General features: G+C 38.1%; 1 protein-coding gene across 1 annotated transcript in view; it reads right to left on the reverse strand.

Annotated features, from left to right (window-relative positions):
* The window catches only part of CFAP58 (cilia and flagella associated protein 58), a 111,252-nt gene that overhangs the window by 62,867 nt on the left and 34,857 nt on the right, over positions 1-13,528 (reverse strand). The window contains exons 10-11 of the mRNA XM_030941164.1: positions 8,084-8,245; positions 7,022-7,168 (exon numbers count right to left, since the gene is read on the reverse strand). Coding sequence (XP_030797024.1) covers positions 7,022-7,168; positions 8,084-8,245 — 309 coding nt within the window. The remainder of the gene's footprint in view (positions 1-7,021; positions 7,169-8,083; positions 8,246-13,528) is intronic.

Genomic DNA, 13,528 nt, shown 5'->3' on the forward strand with positions numbered 1-13,528 from the left:
AGCAGTGGATCTCCCAACATGGAGGCTGAGATCTGAGAACGGACAGACTGCCTGCTCAAGTGGGTCCATGACCCCTGAGTAGCCTAACTGGGAGACATCCCCCACTAGGTGCAAACCGACACTCCACACCACACACGGTGGGGCACACCCCTGAGACGAAGCTTCCAGAGCAACAATCAGACAGGATCACTCGCTGTTCAGCAATATTCTATCTTCTGCAGCCTCCACTGCTGATACCAAGGCAAACAGGGTCTGGAATGGACCTCAAGCAATCTCCAACAGACCTACAGCTGAGGGTCCTGACTGTTAGAAGGAAAACTAACAAACAGAAAGGACACCCACACCAAAACCTCATCAGTACGTCACCATCAGCAAAGACCAAAGGCAGATAAAACCACAAAGATGGGGAAAAAGCAGGGCAGAAAAGCTGGAAATTCAAAAAATAAGAGCGCATCTCCCCCTCCAAAGGAACGCAGTTCATCACCAGCAACAGATCAAAGCTGGACGGAGAATGACTTTGAGGAGCTGAGAGAAGGCTTCAGTCCATCAAACTTCTCAGAGCTAAAGGAGGAATTATGTACTCAGCGCAAAGAAACCAAAAATTTTGAAAAAAGAATGGAAGAATGGATAACTAGAACAATCAATGCAGAGAAGGCCATAAACGAACTGACATAGGTAAAAACCATGACAGGAGAAATATGTGACAAATGCACAAGCTTCAGTAACCAACTTGATCAACTGGAAGAAAGAGTATCAGTGATTGAGGATCAAATGAATGAAATGAAGCGAGAAGAGAAGTCTAAAGAAAAAAGAGGAAAAAGAAATGAACAAAGCCTTCAATAAGTATGGGATTATGTGAAAAGACCAAATCTATGTCTGATTGGGGTGCCTGAAAGTGAGGGGGAAAATGGAACCAAGTTGGAAAACACTCTTCAGGATATCATCCAGGAGAACTTCCCCAACCTAGTAAGGCAGGCAAACATTCAAATTCAGGAAATACAGAGAACGCCACAAAGATACTCCTCAAGAAGAGCAACTCCAAGACACATAATTGTCAGATTCACCAAAGTTGAAATGAAGGAAAAAATGTTAAGGGCAGCCAGAGAGAAAAGTCGGGTTACCCACAAAGGGAAGCCCATCAGACTAACAGCAGATCTCTCGGCAGAAACTCTACAAGCCAGAAGAGAGAGGGGGCCAATGTTCAACATTCTTAAAGAAAAGAATTTTCAACCCAGAATTTCACATCCAGCCAAATTAAGTTTCATAAGTGAAGGAGAAATAAAATCCTTTACAGATAAGTAAATGCTTAAGAGATTTTGTCACCACCAGGCCTGCCCTACAAGAGACCCTGAAGGAAGCACTAAACATGGAAAGGAACAACTGGTATCAGCCATTGCAAAAACATGCCAAAATGTAAAGACCATCGATGCTAGGAAGAAACTGCACCAACTAACGAGCAAAATAACCAGCTAATATCACAATGACAGGATCAAGTTCACACATAACAATATTAACCTTAAATGTAAATGGACTAAATGCTCCAATTAAAAGACACAGACTGGCAAATTGGATAGAGACAAGACCCATTAGTTTGCTGTATTCAGGAGACCCATCTCGCATGCAGAGACACACATAGGCTCAAAATAAAGGGATGAAGGAAGATCTACCAAGCAAATGGAGAACAAAAAAAAGCAAGGGTTGCAATCCTAGTCCTGATAAAACAGATTTTAAACCATCAAAGATCAAAAGAGACAAAGAAGGCCATTACATTATGGTAAAGGGATCAATTCAACAGGAAGAGCTAACTATCCTAAATATATATGCACCCAATACAGGAGCACCCAGATTCATAAAGCAAGTCCTTAGAGACTTACAAAGAGACTTAGCCTCCCATACAATTATAATGGGAGACTTCAACACCCCACTGTCAACATTAGACAGATCAACGAGACAGAAAGTTAACAAGGATATCCAGGAATTGAACTCAACTCTGCACCAAGGGGACCTAATAGACATCTACAGAACTTTCCACCCCAAATCAACAGAATATACATTCTTCTCAGCACCACATCACATTTATTCCAAAATTGACCACATAATTGGAAGTAAAGCACTCCTCAGCATATGTACAAGAACAGAAATTATAACAAACTGTCTCTCAGACCACAGTGCAATCAAACTAGAACTCAGGACTAAGAAACTCAATCAAAACTGCTAAACTACATGGAAACTGAACAACCTGCTCCTGAATGACTACTGGGTACATAACAAAATGAAGGCAGAAATAAAGATGTTCTTTGAAACCAATGAGAACAAAGATACAACATACCAGAATCTCTGGGACACATTTAAAGCAGTGTGTAGAGGGAAATTTATAGCACTAAATGCCCACAAGAGAAAGCAGGAAAGATCTAAAAGGGACACTCTAACATCACAATTGAAAGAACTAGAGAAGCAAGAGCAAACACATTCAAAAGCTAGCAGAAGGCAAGAAATAACTAAGATCAGAGCAGAACTGAAGGAGATAGAGACACAAAAAACCCTCCAAAAAATCAATGAATCCAGGAGGTGGTTTTTTGAAAAGATCAACAAAATTGATAGACCACTAGCAAGACTAATAAAGAAGAAAAGAGAGAAGAATCAAATACACGCAATAAGAAATGATAAAGGGGATATCACCACCGACCCCACAGAAATACAAACTACCATCAGAGAATACTATAAACACCTCTACGCAAATAAACTAGAAAATCTAGAAGAAATGGATAATTTCCTGGACACTTACACTCTCCCAAGACTAAACCAGGAAGAAGTTGAATCCCTGAATAGACCAATAACAGGCTCTGAAATTGAGGCAATAATTAATAGCCTATCAACCAAAAAAAGTCCAGGACCAGATGGATTCACAGCTAAATTCTACCAGAGGTACAAGGAGGAGCTGGTACCATTCCCTCTGAAACTATTCAAATCAATAGAAAAAGAGGGAATCCTCCCTAACTCATTTTATGAGGCCAACATCATCCTGATACCAAAGCCTGGCAGAGACACAACAAAAAAAGAGAATTTTAGACCAATATTCCCTGATGAACATCTATGCAAAAATCCTCAATAAAATACTGGCAAATCAGATCCAGCAGCACATCAAAAAGCTTATCCACCATGATCAAGTGGGCTTCATCACTGGGATGCAAGGCTGGTTCAACCTACACAAATCAATAAACATAACCCAGCATATAAACAGAACCAAAGACAAAAACCACATGATTATCTCCATAGATACAGAAAAGGCCTTTGACAAAATTCAACAGCCCTTCATGCTAAAAACGCTCAATAAATTCAGTATTGATGGAACGTATCTCAATATAATAAGAGGTATTTATGACAGACCCACAACCAATATCATACTGAATGGGAAAAACTGGAAGCATTCCCTTTGAAAACTGGCACAAGACAGGGATGCCCTCTCTCACCACTCCTATTCAACACAGTGTTGGAAGTTCTGGCTAGGGCAATCAGGCAAGACAAAGAAATAAAGGGTATTCAGTTAGGAAAAGAAGAAGTCAAATTGTCCCTGTTTGCAGATGACATGGTTGTATATTTAGAAAACCCCATCATTTCAGCCCAAAATCTCCTTAAGTTGATAAGCAACTTCAGCAAAGTCTCAGGATACAAAATCAATGTGCAAAAATCACAAGCATTCTTATACACCAGTGACAGACAAACAGAGAGCCAAATCATGAATGAACTTCCATTCACAATTGCTTCAAAGAGAATAAAATACCTAGGAATCCAACTTACAAGGGATGTAAAGGACCTCTTCAAGCAGAACTACAAACCACTGCTCAGTGAAATAAAAGAGGACACAAACGAATGGAAGAACATTCCATGCTCATGGATAGGAAGAATCAGTACTGTGAAAATGGCCATACTGCCCAAGGTAATTTATAGATTCAATGCCACCCCCATCAAGCTACCAATGACTTTTTACACAGAATTGGAAAAAACTGTTTTAAAGTTCATATGGAACCAAAAAAGAGCCCGCATTTCCAAGATAATCCTAAGCCAAAAGAACAAAGCTGGAGGCATCATGCTACCTGACTTCAAACTATACTACAAGGCTACAGTAACCAAAACAGCATGGTACTGGTACCAAAACGGAGATATAGACCAGTGGAACAGAACAGAGTCCTCAGAAATAATACCACACATCTACAGCCATCTGATCTTTGACAAATCTGACAAAAACAAGGAATGGGGAAAGGATTCCCTATTTAATAAATGGTGCTGGGAAAATTGGCTGGCCATAAGTAGAAAGCTGAAACTGGATCCTTTCCTTACTCCTTATACGAAAATTAATTCAAGATGGATTAGAGACTTAAATGTTAGACCTAATACCATAAAAACCCTAGAAGAAAACCTAGGAAATACCATTCATGACATAGGCATGGGCAAGGACTTCATGTCTAAAACACCAAAAGCAACGGCAACAAAAGCCAAAATTGACAAATGGGATCTAATTCAACTAAAGAGCTTCTGCACAGCAAAAGAAACTACCATCAGAGTGAACAGGCAACCTACAGAATGGGAGAAAATTTTTGCAATCTACTCATCTGACAAAGGGCTAATATCCAGAACGTACAAAGAACTCAAACAAATTTACAAGAAAAAAACAAACAACCCCATCAAAAGGTAGGCAAAGGATATGAACAGACATTTCTCAAAAGAAGACATGGATACAGCCAACAGACACATGAAAAAATGCTCATCATCACTGGCCATCAGAGAAATGCAAATCAAAACCACAATGAGATACCATCTCACACCAGTTAGAATGGCAATCATTAAAAAGTCAGCAAACAACAGGTGCTGGAGAGGATGTGGAGAAATAGGAACACTTTCATACTGTTGGTGGGATTGTAAACTAGTTCAACCATTGTGGAAAACTAGTATGGCGATTCCTCAAGGATCTAGAACTAGAAATACCATTTGACCTAGCTATCCCATTACTGGATATATACCCAAAGGATTATAAATCATGCTGCTATAAAGACACATGCACACGTATGTTTATTGCGGCACTATTCACAATAGCAAAGACTTGGAATCAACCTGAATGTCCATCAGTGACAGTCTGGATTAAGAAAATGTGGCACATATACACCATGGAATACTATGCAGCCATAAAAAAGGGTGAGTTTGTGTCCTTTGTAGGGACATGGATGCGGCTGGAAACCATCATTCTCAGCAAACTATTGCAAGAACAGAAAACCAAACACTGCATGTTCTCACTCATAGGTGGGAATTGAACAATGACATCACCTGGACTTGGGAAGGGGAACATCACACACCGGGGCCTATTATGGGGAGGTGGGGGGAGGGATGGCATTGGGAGTTATACCTGATGTAAATGACAAGTTGATGGGTGCTGACAAGTTGATGGGTGCAGCACACCAACATGGCACAAGTATACATATGTAACAAACCTGCACGTTGTGCACATATACCCTAGAACTTAAAGTATAATAAAAAATTAAAAAAAAAAGAAATTTGGAAAAAAAAAATAAGTTTCTTCCAATTCATTCAGCAATAAATAAACTCTATCCCACTGCAAGCTCCACAGTGGAACAAACTGTTTTCTATAAAACTCTGGTTTCAAACAAGGAGTACAAAGGCAAAGTGCAGAACATTTTCCAATTTTAGAAAAATATGTATATTTCTTTATACATAAAAAACATTGAATGCACAATCTTCTATTCTTTTTCTATCATAAGACAGAGTGGGGAAGATGAATGTCTGAGACAGGTAAATATATCAGTTACAATATCCTTTTTTGTACATTCACTTTTGTTACAGTTTAATCTTGTCAAACAAAACGAGCTTTAAGTTAATTTAATGTAGCAGTTCTATTTCCATGAAAACCTATCATTAACTTGACAAAACTCATTATTAAATTGAGAGTGCCTATTTCAATCTATGGTATCTTAGAATCTAGGAAATATGGCATTGAACCTGCCCAACACTAGATATACATTTTCAAGACAGTGACTATCTTTGAAAGCTAATATGTGCAGAAACCAAGGTCCCCAGTCTCTAATTTGTTGTAAACAGTTTCTGCAAGCGGCTCTTAAGAACTCATGAGCATTCTGCACATATATTTTCATAACAAAACTGGCATTATTTTCTTAGAAGTTTCTTTTTTAATCCTTGGTCAAAAGGATTGGAAGGGAAATCTATTGGATTGGATAGGAAAAAGAAAAATACATTAAGTTTAGTGAAGTGTATAGTAAAACATATTTGGTTAGAGGATTTAAAATGGCATAATTATTTGCTTTGTATTCTTGGAAAGGGTCCTTATGTTAGTAGACATAGAATATTCTAAATTAGTAGATTTTAAAGTGTATATCTTAGTAAGATATATGGAGACAGAGATGATCCCTGGAAGAGTAGCTGCAAAGTTCTTAGACCCACAGAAGTAAAGTGAACTACAAACCTGGTCAAGGGTAAACCAAGTAAGAACAGAGCTCTATCACCCACTTGATAAGACTGCAGATAGAAAAGTCACAGACACACAAAGTAAAAAACAGAGGTACAAAGCACCACCTTATAGAAGGCCCAGGGAGGAGTTTGGGAGGGTTGAGTGTGAGCACAACGGTTGGACTTGGTTGTGAATGCAGAGGGATTGTAGTGGGCATGCAAGTTCAAGGACTTCTTGGCACTGCCGACCTGCTAGGTTCTCTCCCACTGATGTATGATAGCCTGCATAAATGAAAGGGGTCTGTGTGCATCTCCACTACTCCCTTCCTCCATTCTACCTAGCAACACTACCTGTAAGGAGCCCTGAACAAGAGATGGTAAGGCTCATCCTCCTGGTGCCATGTTTGCTTGGTTTGGATAACTAGCAACAGTGACCACAGGCAGACGTGGTTGTACTCCCTGCCCCTCGCTACCTTCAGTGAGACTGGAGGTTGCCCAGGTAGGCTGATGAACTATTGGTCCTTTGCTTTTACTACGAGGTCAGTACCTTCAATGTTTCCTTTTCCTTTTCTATTCGCTGCTGTTCCAGGTGCAGCTTCACAAGTGCAGACTCTTTGACAGAGATTTCTTCTTTCAGCTGATCTACCTGATGAGTCATAATCTTTAACTTTCTCTTCATTTCTGTTATTTCATCCTAACAAAATGAAAGAAGAAATGTTTGAAAGTGAATTAGACATCATCGTCCCTAAGGAAGTTCAATATATATTTAAGAGCTCTTAAGAGACGCTCTCTCAAAATAATGGTCTCTTTATCAATTACAACTGGGCTATTCCTTTGTCTCTAGTGCCCATCGACCTCAAAGTACTTTATAGTATTAACTCTCAAAATATTCTCATGAGATACACACAAAATATGCATAATGAACATCACACACACACCTTATTCCTCCTTTTATGAAAGGAATTGGAAGCACAACAAACATATAACTAAAAGATTTTGAAGCGAAGCTCTGGAATTCAAAAGAGTATGCTGCTGCACTCTGAGTCATGGTAGCTATTGGCAGTTTTAAAAATTAGAAAGAGAACCGGGCACAGTGGCTCATGCCTGTATTCCCAGCACTTTGGGAGGCCAAGGCAGGTGGATTGCAGACCAGCCTGGCCAACATGGTGAAAACCCTGTCTCTACTAAAAATACAAAAATTAGCCAGGCATAGTGGTATGCGCCTGTAATTCCAGCTACTCGGAAGGCCAAGGCAGGAGAATCACTTGAACCTGGGAGGCGGAGGTTTCAGTGAGCTGAGATCATGTCACTTAACTCCAGCCTGGGTGACAGAGTGAGACTACGTCTCAAAAAAAAAAAAAGTAGAAAGACAAGAATAGTAATTCTACATAATAATTATAAGTAGAACCATGATCTCCACATCCTATTAAGATGTGTCGTTTCCATTTCAAATAACCTGATAGTTTTGCATAAATTGATCTTCTTTTCAGGCGAATTCCATGAGATTTTTTTTTTATCTATTCTAAATTCTGCCATTAGGGTAACAGAAACTGTTTTAAATGCAGGGTGAAAATAAATCAAAATGTAAGGACATAAATATATTATTTACCTGAGCCTCAACCAGATTTTTGCTGTACAGATTCCTGTCTGATCTCACAGCTTCATACAGGTTCTGTTGCTGTTTTAATTTAATCTCTGATTCAGCTATTTTTTTCCTGTAGTCAAAAATCTGCGTTTCACGAACTTTTATGTCTTCCATGTTCATAAGGACCTGGAGGAGAAAGAAGTATATGAAAATGGTTAAATAGCCCACCTGTGCTTATCGGTTCAGGACAAATGGAGTTTTTTATCTAAGGGTGGCTGATAGAGATGCCAGTAATCAGAAATTTGACAGTGGCTATAATCACTGCAGTACGACACAGAAATTCAGCCCAACTGATTAGGGGCAAACATACATTTTATCTATACTAGAGTTCTGCTCAAGTATAAAGGCTCAACACAGTTATTTTGTGATCACAAGAAAGAAAAAAAAGAGAAGAAATTCTTTCAATTCTGAAAACCTCTCCTGACCACCCTAACCCTGAAAAAGGGGGGAAAAAATAGTCACAGGCTTAAACGGATCTTAACACAAAGGACTAAGAAAGATAAGAGATAACCTAGCTGTTTGGCCACACTGGCTGCTTATAAAGTTAACCATGAGAAAGAAAAACGGTCTTTGAACTTTGATAGCAATCATAACACTATCTTGCCAATGTCAAACTCACTCCATCAGGGGAACTGAAAAGGACTCTGTAAAAATGTTTTCTTTTGTGCACAAAATACTTCCACAAAAAATGATGGGATGCAAGAACTACTGCCCCATTTTTCAAGTATGAAAAACCAATACCTGAAATTCCACCATGAGTCAATACCTCTCAACAAGCCATGCACACAGTAGCAATGACGTCATCATGACTCTCCACTGCAATGTCCACAGAAATTGACTTTTTAAAGATAAACTTCTTTAAAAAGTTCTTAAGAAGAAAAATGTTCACGAAGAAATCTGATTAAATCAAGGAAACTACAGTGTAAATAACAGCTAGAGCACATAAAGAGAAAATTCTTAAGAAAATTTCGCTGTGTTTCTTGGTGTTCCCTTAATTAATGGTTGCAATGGGAGGACACAGAGCAATGTGACAGAGCATGGAGGAAAAGGGGACACACATGAAGAAATAGGGCCATGTCTCTGGGCCCATGTCTCTGAGGAAGTGAAATTCACCATGACTCAGGCGTGGGCTACTTGTGAGCAACATGTTCCCAAATTATTGCACTTACAAGAATCCATTTTTTTCCACTTGCAGAATTACCATCCCAGAAAATACGTAAATGAGAAGCCCGGTTCTATTCTTTCCCCGTCAGAGTTAATGATGGCTATTATTTTAAATATTTATCCTTTACCTATTTAAATAAGCATCTTTCAAATTTTTTTTACAGGTGCTTAAGGAGGGATGGGATTGAATTTCAGTAAATGTATTTCAATGTATATAATTTTGTATTATTCTTTCTTATTGGGTCAATTGATTTGATAAAGCTAGTAACAGATTTTTCAATTTATTTATAATATAGTTCCATGTGCCACAATTTAAAATAAATTCATAAATGTGAAATATACATTTATTTTCCTTATTTACTTGAACTTTCTTTCTCCTTTCAACATCAGCCTCTCTTCTACACGAAACAAAAGTAGGTTAACAATCTACTATGTATTCTTCCATATTTTTCATTGGATTCTGCTGCATATTCTATTCAGGTCTATAACCTAACAATAATAGCTAATATTCATCAGTTACTTTCTGTGTACCTGACATTTTACATGTATTAGCTCCTTTAATCTCTCAAAAATCCTCTAAGATGTGTACTGTTATTGCCCGCAATTTTACAAAGAAGGAAACAGATCAAAATAAGTAATATTTACAAAGTTATTCAATGAGTAAATAGACAACTACATAGATTTGTTTGTTTTCTGTTTTGCTTTTTGGGGTTTGTTTTTATTTTTTAACCAAATGGGATCTTATAACTACTCTTATGCATTTTCCTTTTTATCATCAAATAACACCTTGTAGAAATCATCACTCTAATTCATTCTTTTTACAGGTTGCATAATATCCTATAGCGTGGGTGTGCCATCAAAATTTAATCCTTCTCCACTGATGGGCGTTAACTTTGTTTCCACGTTTTTGCCACTCTGAACCATCCTACAAGAAACATTTTTGTATGTGTATTCTCATGTACTTATGCTTTTATTTCTGTAGATGGATTCCCAGGGGTGGAATGGCTGGCTCAAAAGACACACATATTTTCAACTTTAATAGATATTGCTAGATTGCTTTCCAAAATGGCTGTAACACTTTACATTTCCATACCACCAGCAATAGCTTTCTTAATAGAAAACTATCCTCGCAGCTTCAGGATAAACGCTTTTTGGTCATATTGGATGATTCTTTTAATGTACTGTTGAATTTGGTTTCCTGGAATTTCATTTAGGATTCTGCATGTGTTTTCCCAAGTGATCTAGGCCTATATCTTTCTTTTCAGGTCTTTTTTAATCTCAAGGTTTCTGCTAGTTTCATAAAGTGAATTGAGTACATTTATGTTCACTCATTCATTCACTCCCCCATTTATTCATTCACTTAATGAACAGGTACTGAGGACCTACCTATCTATGGCAGGCACTGTAAAAGCATGTGTGATAGAAAGAAGAATAAGACACATTCCCTACCCTCAAGTTCACTTGTAGGGAGTGACTTCACCACAGAATGGATAATCAAGGAATGGATATAACCAGTAAACTGAGATATGCACCAAGTGTTATGGGAGAACCTAAGACTGAAAGGTTAATGCTTAATAGATTGAAAATACTTTGAACAGCATCATCAGCATTCAGAATATCAAGCAGCACGTTAGAGAAAGGAAAAAAACAGTTTGTTCAGTTACTTTGAGAGATTTCGGAACAAGAATAATTCTTTGCACAGGCAGAATAATGCCACAGAGAAAGGAGGTAGCCAGGGGCGTCTCTTTTTTGAGCATCCAACTAGCATGGTCCATCTTTCTGCACACAACAGTGCACAAAAGTCACAAACTTGCTTCCGGATTCTTGAAGCCGGGGTAATAAGAACCCATCAGGACACCAAGAAGATAAAAGGGATTCACAAATATTGAAACTAAGGGAAAAGACAATTTACAAGCAATGTATTTCTAAGTGTTGGGACTCGTTTTATTTTTATGGAAATCATTCAGGCCAAAGTCATGCAGAAGTTCAAATCCTGAAAATTCATAAAGTATATGGGTGTTAAGTGTAGCCAAACCTCTTGTCAGCAAGCTGCCCCTGTTAGAAGTGGTGTATCAGAGACACAGGCTGTCAGCTGTGGGGCTGGAGCTTAATTAATATACACTTTGAGATACCTCAAACCAACTCATGAGATAAATCACATCCAAATATAGAAAGTTTTATCATAGCCAGTGAATTAGAGCTCCTGGCACTCCTAGGCTTCAGAGGAGTCCAGAAAATGCTTACAGGGCATGACAGAAGTACAGTCTCAGTTTATAACCTACTCCTACCTTTTCTTTTTCTGTTAAAACAACCTGCCAATAGAAATAAGAGTGAGATAGAAATCAATAACGCGTACAGGAAAACTGCAGCATAGCCAAAACATCATATAGACCAAGGTGGGATTAGAAAGTAGGTCATTGCATTTGGAACCCCTTAACGTACATTTGATGAAATATCAGTACGATAAACTTCTCAAATAAGTTTTTCTGACTTGATGTCAATGGTCTGAATGCTGACAATGCTTTTACCTTCATAATGAAACTGAAAAACTCACTCTGCAAAAATAGAAAACAACTACGTGCCCCGGCCAGTGAAATGTTGAGTCTTCCCTATTTTTCTTGCTTTGTTATTTTACCCTCTATCTCGAATTTAGAGAGGCATATCTATGGCTTTGATTCATTTTTATAACATATTATATTATGAATGTGGGATATAATAATATCTATCTCACAGGGCTATTATGAGGATTTAAGTGACAGAATATACACCTGTGCCATCATATAAGTACTTAGCATATAATAATTTAATCATTTAATAAATGTTAACAGGTTATTATGATAGTTTACATTATGTCATGTTACATAATACTAGTACTTTAAAAAGTTAATTTGATTTTCCTCCGAATCAAATCCTGTTCTGCACAAAAAGTAATGATACGAAGTATGCTTGTTTTATTATGACACAAAAAGCTTATAATTTATGTTCCTTTGATTCCTCTCTCCAGGGTTCTACTCAATTACAAAGGCTCTGTGTAAAATTCAAATTAACATCAAAGAAATAGTAGCTTTATTTCATTATGAAGATACCTATCTAGTGGACAATATTTCCTTAATCAATTTTTGGTTTCTTTGCTTGCATTAAGTCCTTGAAAGCACATTATTATTCATTTCCTGGAACCTCTGTCCTGAAGAGCTTTGCTTGACACTGTTATAGGCAAATGAGCAAAGAGCTAGGAAATTTGTTGTTAGGGATTTGTTGCAAAAGAATGTTTTTTGGCATATCAAATGTCTGGGAGGTGACTGCCAGAAGTTTAATATTTGAAATGAAAAAGGTGGGAGATCCTAAAATGAGGTAAGTGCATCATGGGAAAAAAGTTCAGCAGATTTAATAATTTACTAGGAATGGTTTTACCTAGAACATGCAAAAGTTCAGAAAGCAGGAAATATGGTAGACCACAACTTACCATGCCTGCCGTTTCTCATGCCTCTCAATTCATCTGAATAGTGAAATTTAGAGTGCAGCAAAGGAAAATCATGAGGATAAAAAGTGCTACAATCCTAGGGTAGGTTATCTTATGGTTTAACAAATGTTCACTCTCTCCCCTTGTCCCACAACCTAAAGAGAGAAGTGCATTTCCCTTGCTGCTGATGTTAGCCTTGGCCATGTGACTCGCTACAGCCAATGGGAGGTCAGAATATTAGACAAGTAGAGAGACACGAAATGTGCTTGTATGTGTGACTTTGTCTCGTTCTCCTTCCTTTCCCCATGAGAAGAACATGTACATGGAGGATAAGAAACATGTGGTCCAGAACTGAGCCCAACCTACATCCCAGAACCAAGTCCAGGCAAGCCCAGGTTAGGTCACCTGAACCTCTATCAACTGCAGGTGTGTGAATAAGAAATAAGTGCTTGTTTTTGTATCCTACTGAGGTGTTGTGGCTATTTATCATGCACTATTATTATTGCAAGTGTTGACAGAGACAAACACATAGGAAAAGGTTTGGGATTCTGAGTCATCCAGTTCAGGCACAAAAGGGGATCTTCTTTCTCACTGGCAAATGCCAAGTTAAATGAATACAATATAATGTAGGAGTTCAGCATCTTCGAGTTCACTTTTCTTTCTCTAAGCAAGAAAGAACAAGAAGGCAAATGTTGTTGGCAAATGTTGATTCTGTTTTGCAGCTCAGAAGGAAGAAGAGATCAGTCCTGGAAGTCACTCACGGCTAAAAATGCCAATGATAATTC

The sequence above is a fragment of the Rhinopithecus roxellana genome, chromosome 11, assembly GCF_007565055.1.
Source record: "Rhinopithecus roxellana isolate Shanxi Qingling chromosome 11, ASM756505v1, whole genome shotgun sequence".
In the NCBI taxonomy this organism is placed as follows: domain Eukaryota; kingdom Metazoa; phylum Chordata; class Mammalia; order Primates; family Cercopithecidae; genus Rhinopithecus; species Rhinopithecus roxellana.